The sequence below is a fragment of the Pyrus communis genome, chromosome 14 (assembly GCF_963583255.1).
Source record: "Pyrus communis chromosome 14, drPyrComm1.1, whole genome shotgun sequence".
NCBI classification, from domain to species: Eukaryota; Viridiplantae; Streptophyta; class Magnoliopsida; order Rosales; family Rosaceae; genus Pyrus; species Pyrus communis.
In genome coordinates, this window is record NC_084816.1 from 13,541,172 (window position 1) to 13,547,171 (window position 6,000).

At 36.4% G+C, this 6,000-nt stretch overlaps 1 protein-coding gene across 1 annotated transcript; it reads left to right on the top strand.

Annotated features, from left to right (window-relative positions):
* The first annotated feature begins 3,467 nt into the window (after positions 1-3,467).
* Positions 3,468-5,733, top strand: LOC137715733 (uncharacterized). The gene is made up of 3 exons (XM_068455076.1): positions 3,468-3,617; positions 5,095-5,251; positions 5,371-5,733. Exons 2-3 carry the CDS (start codon positions 5,096-5,098, stop codon positions 5,416-5,418), a joined length of 204 nt encoding a protein of 67 aa, XP_068311177.1. The 5' UTR covers positions 3,468-3,617; position 5,095; the 3' UTR covers positions 5,419-5,733.
* The last annotated feature ends 267 nt before the right edge of the window (positions 5,734-6,000 follow it).

Here is a 6,000-nt window from a genome sequence, read left to right on the forward strand (position 1 = left end):
CTGACTGGTTCCAACTTCAAGAAATGGAAATAAGATATGCAGATTGTGCTTGGAATGATGGACATTGATCTGGCAATCAGAGAGGAAAAGCCTGCAAATCTCACTAACACTAGCACAGCAGACCAAAGGAACAAATATGAGAAATGGGATAAGGCAAACATGATGTCCTTAATGATCATGAGGAAATCCAGGACTCAATCTGTCAAGGGAGGGATTCCAAAACTAGAGAATGCTAAGGAATTTTTTGCTGCAATAGGAGAGAAATTCAAAGAGTCAGGGAAAGCTGAAACTAGAACCTTTCTTACATAGCTTACCTCCATGAAATTTGATGAGGTTGGCAGTGTGAGAGAACACATTCTCAAGATGGTGGACCTGTCTCAAAAACTGAAGGATCTCGAGGTCCCTACGACTTATCAGTTTCTAGTCCATATGGCTCTCAATTCCTTGCCATCCAGGTATGGATAGCTGAAAGTCTCATACAATACACAGAAGGAAAAATGGGGAATTGATGAGTTAATTTCGATGTGTGCACAAGAAGAAGATCGACTTAAAGGTGACAAGTCAACGGAAACAAATCTCATTCAGGCAGCCAAAGCCACAAATGCTGGCTCATCTTTCGTTGCTAGTAACCTGAAGAATAAGGTTTTTTCTTCTCCATTTAAAAGTGCTAACACCTCTAAAAGATCTCACAAACTCAAACCTGTGAACACTGAAATTGAAAAAGAAAAGGAATGCTACTTTTGTAAGGAAATAGGTCCTTTAAGAAAAAACTGTGTTGGTTTCAAAAACTAGCTTTCCAGAAAAGGTAAAACTTTCAACATTTTTGTGTGTATTGAGTCTAATATGGTTTATATTTCACCTGAGAGTTGTTGGTTTGACACTAGATGTACTATTCACATCACTAATTCCTTGCAGGACTTCTCAAAAACAAATGAGATAAACAATGAAGTCTACAATGTCTATGTTGGGAATGAGAGCAAGGTTGTTGTCGAGTCAATAGGGAGTGTTCAACTAGTTTTGTCTTCTGGTTTTATTTTAAAATTGAGTTCAGTACTTTATGTTCCTTCCATGAGAAGGAGTTTGATTTCAGCTTCAAAGTTAGTATAGTCTAGTTTATCCTTTGTTGGGGACCAAGAAAGTGTACGTTTTTATGATTCAAATAAATTTGACACCTTGCTGGGATATGCAATTCTTAAATTTGATATGTGGCAAATGAAATGTACATATATAGATGAATGCTTTAATGCTTAGCATATTGGTTCCAAAAGAATGATCACCTCTGAAAAATCTCATATGTTATGGCACATCTCTAAGGAAAGAATTGTCAAGTTAACCAGCCAAACCTATTGCCACCACTAAACTTCAATGATTTTAAAGAATGCAGAGACTGTTATAAAGGAAAGCTGACAAACACAAGGAAAAGTGGTTCAAATCAAAGTCAAGACCGGCTTGAAATAAAACAGACTGACATTTGTGGACCATTCCCAACGAAAACTATATGTGGAAAATCATATTTCATAACCTTTATTGATGACTTTTCACGATATACTTATGTCTTTTTAATGTCAGAGAAGTCAAAAGCATTGGAATGTTTTAAGCTTTACAAATTAGAAGTTGAAAAACAGCTAGAAAAACACATTAAAATTGTAAGATCCGATAGAGGTGGTAAGTACTTTGGCAGGTATTCTGAAGTTGGAAAGCACAAAGGTCCATTTGCAACCTTCCTTCAAGAGCATGGCATAATGGCGCAGTACACAACCCCAGGTACTCCCCAACAAAAATGGGGTTGCAAAACGAAAGAACAAAACCTTCAAAGACACGATTAGATCAATGTTTGCTCATTCCAAGTTGCCAATCTTTCTCTGGGGTGAAGCACTGAAAAACAACAAAGTACATCTTGAATAGGGTGCCAAGTAAGTCAGTGGACATGGTACCATTTGAGACATGGATTGGAAGAAGGCCAAGCTTCATTCACTTCCATATATGGGGCTGTCAAGCTGAGGCAAGGTTCTATAATCCAGCTGAGAAGAAACTAGCCGTTATTTTTAATTTAATTTATATATATATTTTAACAAAATTTGTTGTAAAAACTGTAAAAATTCTTTTTTTTCCCCTATAGCTTCTAAACCATTAAACATTACATAACATTAAGTAACATGAAACAAAATTAAACAATATTAAACAACATAAATAACATTAAACAACATAAAAATTATAGAACATTAAAAAAAAAACATTTAACAACAGGAAACTTAAACAACATTTTTAAAAATATTTAACAACATAAAACTTGAAAGCCCTATATCCACCCAATTTATAACCCAAAAAAAATTCAAATCCAATGGCTAGCTGACGTCATTTAGCCGTTGGATTTGAATTTAAGTTGTAGTTTTTAAATAATAAATTATGTTTGGCCCTTTGGCCCTCAGCTGAAGATGATTTTTTTTTACAGTGTTAAAACGAGCCCTATAGCCCTTGGTTGGAGATGGTAAGAAATATGGTCATGTACTGTTTATTAAAATATTAATTTCTTAGAGGTCCAGAAAGCTTCGGTTGGAAATGACCTAAACCCTAAAATTAGAATTTATTGTAACCCATCTTAAACCCCCAAATTTGAACCCTGAACGAAAAGCCGTCGCGTGAGTCATGGTCATGGTGGTGGCTGTTTGGTGGTGTTTGAGTTTTTGGGTGAGGGAGAAACCCAACCAATGCCGCATGGTTGGTGCGCTCTTTCCACCATCTCAAAAATTCATGAGACATGGCACACGATGGTCTCCTTTGTCAACGGAGATCTCATCGGTGCCAGACCGACCCTTTTAGATCCGCTTCAGAGAAATGTTGTGGAGGTGCTTGGAAGGGATCATGGTGATTTTCTCGAGGATCTAGTTATTGGTGTGAAGTCAAAGGCCATGCGCCAGTAGCAACGGTCGATCACTCGGCAAGGAATTTTCTTCACTGGTTTTGTTCGGACGCAACCCATGGTGGTGGATCCCAAAGGAAACAAGAAACTGGGACAAATTTGGTGGTGGAAACAAGAACTGGGTTTTGATCCTAGAGGAAGATTGGCGGTGGAAATAGGAATTTGGGGAGTTTGGTGGTGGATGGAGAATAGGAATTTGATTTGTTTTTTTTTTTTTTAATTATATTTTTATTAATTAAATAGTTAATTAATTTTTAATATTTAATTAATTTCTCAATTTAGTTGAATGAGCTAGCGGACCCGCTGGTTGTAACAACAAGGTTGACAGAAAATTTAAGTAAAGACATCTCACTTATAAATGGAGCAACCATTAAATCTTAATATTAAATAAGAATTATTTTTAATATTAATCTTTTTATTTGAGTAAAGCTAAGTTTACTATCTAATTGTATCGTAACTTTTACTTTAATATCTTGTCGTCCATCTCTATTTAGAGAGATGGACAAATAGTATTCGTTTTCTCGCCCCAGACTCCCGCAGCCTCCTCCTTTTCATCTCTTTCTTCTCTGTCGGCCCCTAAATATTTCTATCAAATTTCGATCCGTTCGAGTCGCCGTGGACAGCCCGACTTCACTCTTCTCTCCGTCGTTTTTCACTCTCGATTCACCCCGCATTACTTTTCCGGCCGTTTTTGCAGGTACGGTTTAGATTTCTTGAAGTTTTCCATTTTCCTTTGGTTTAAATTTTGGCGAGAAACATGAACTATTTCTGAAATCTTGTAATTATGAGCACTCACTGTCGATTTGATGTCTGTGCTATAGAAGATTGTAGTAATTCTTCTGGGTTTTTATAATTTGCCTAAATTAATCGTTTTTTCCGAATGAATTTTGTAATTTTTGTTCCTATAGTTGCACTTTCTCTTTGTATAGGAAAGCATCATTTGCGATTCGAATCCCGGTTAGGGTTAGAGAAGTCGGAATCCAATCTTTCATAGGTGTCGCTTGATACCTTTTCCAATGGATTGGCTTGACATGAATATTTATTGATGGATATTTGCTCTTGAAGTATTTCTTAAAATGCGAAATGCGCCATTTTAAGGATGGATTGCAGCATTGTTCTTCGGTTTTTTTATCGTTGTCAAATGGATTTGAATGTTTTTTTTTCCTGGGAAATGAATATCATTTGAGCTCCTTTTTCATCTGTTCCATAAAACATATCATCCAAATAACTACGTCAACTTGAATCGAATTCTGGAGTAATGCTGAGAAATACGATACAGAAGTAATAACCATTTTAGTTCACTTGTGTGCTAGTTAGACTGTAGAGTTTAGGGTTAAGCGTGTATTACCCGCATGATAGTATTAATCATAAGACTTCTCACATCATTGTCAGTTCAATTAAGCTGCGCGTGATTGTTTCATGATGATTTATTTCGATCTTGTAGTTGTTTCATTTATTTCAATCTTCTTTATTCTTTATTATTACATGTAAATGGTTCCATGGAAATAAACAGAATGGAGTCAGATGATGTATTTCAATCTTCTTAAATCTTATGTTTGTTTTTATTCTTCTCATTTCATGCAATTGTTTTCGAAATTAGAGCATTGTTTGCTGATATGCTCTATGTTGAACTATTGTTCCTGAGTTATATTGGGGGTCATTGTTACAGTTCTACTTGGGGCATCTTATGTAATAAAGTCCAGGTCGTTTGTTGTCGTAACTCATTTGAAATGATTGTATGGTAGACAAGTATTGTTGCCACGAATGCTGGTCTATAAGTGCAGGTAGTTAGTCGGCTGAATCATTTTTTAGTTAAAAATCCAACATTAGAAGAAGCTAACTGCTGCTATTCAGCCCGAGCTTTGTTTGTTGATTAACTCCAATTAAGCCCATTATTTCCAAATTTGGTGAACTGCCCCTACTCCCTTTTTTTCAATGTGACTATGGAAGGATTAGTGTATGGTCTAATGGGGCAGTTTGGGTATATATAGAAATTAAGGCCGTGTGCCTCCCCTATCTGGTTTGTGGTGCTTAAGCACGGTGTTGATATTTTGAGTTGTGATTTTGTTGGAACCTCTACAATATAGAACAATATGATTTTTCCGCCTGTGGAGAAATGTAGTTTTCGGAAGTTACTTTCATAGAATGACCTTTTAATAATGTCTATAATACAGGATGTCAGAAACACCCTTCCGACCACGTGAGCAGCTCTATGAGAAGCAAAAGATTTTCCAAAGCATCCACAAACACACATACCTGAAGGGACCATATGATAAGATTACATCTGTTGCCATTCCAGCTGCTTTAGCTGCTACTTCATTGTTCCTTATTGTGAGTTTCTAATTACTTCATTTCTTTTAAGACTTTGTAAGTCTTTTATATGAAAAAAAGCATAGTTTTCCTTGCGTTTGTTGCAATCTAATTGTAAGTTCTGGTGGCATTTTCTCTAGGGACGAGGGATCTACAACATGTCACATGGGATTGGAAAGAAGGAATGATGCAGCATAGGAATGACCGTCGGCTGGCAGACAAAGTCTGAAGATTTATGTGCTCCCAGTCTCTGGTAGTGTTGAATTTTTTCTGTTTGTGGCCTCTAATAATTGCTTAGTAGCAGATTCTGTACTTCCATTGAAAGGGGGAGCTTTTACTTTTGAAATTTCTGCTAATGGGGTTTCCTGTTTGATAAAAACTGCACTCGTTTAATATACTTAAGACTTCAGTCATTTGTATTAGACGTCTTTCTCAACTGTTGCGTCGTTTGGTCTGCATTTTCTATGCTTAGAAATGTGTATCAACTTGGTTTTTACTCCAGTGATTTCGCTTCGTATGCTTTTGCTTGAATTGAGTTGCAATTTTTTCGTAGTTGTGTCACATTCTCAGCTTATTTTTTCATATGCTTGACCGATATGTAGAATATTTCCGGTGAATCTAACTGCTGCTTCAGCATCTTCGACATATTATATTCTACCCTTTCACTAGCACAAGCAAAATCTTGTTAAGAAACTGCTGCGAGCGAGAGATTCTCTTATCCAAAGTTGTAGTCCCGGTGGCACCTTGCTACATGTTCAAAAAGGTGTATA

Coding starts and splice junctions, on each gene's coding strand:
- LOC137715733 (XM_068455076.1), top strand. CDS start 5,096: ATGTCAGAAACACCCTTCCGACCACGTGAGCAGCTCTATGAGAAGCAA. Junction 5,252..5,370: donor CTACTTCATTGTTCCTTATT/GTGAGTTTCTAA, acceptor CATTTTCTCTAG/GGACGAGGGATCTACAACAT.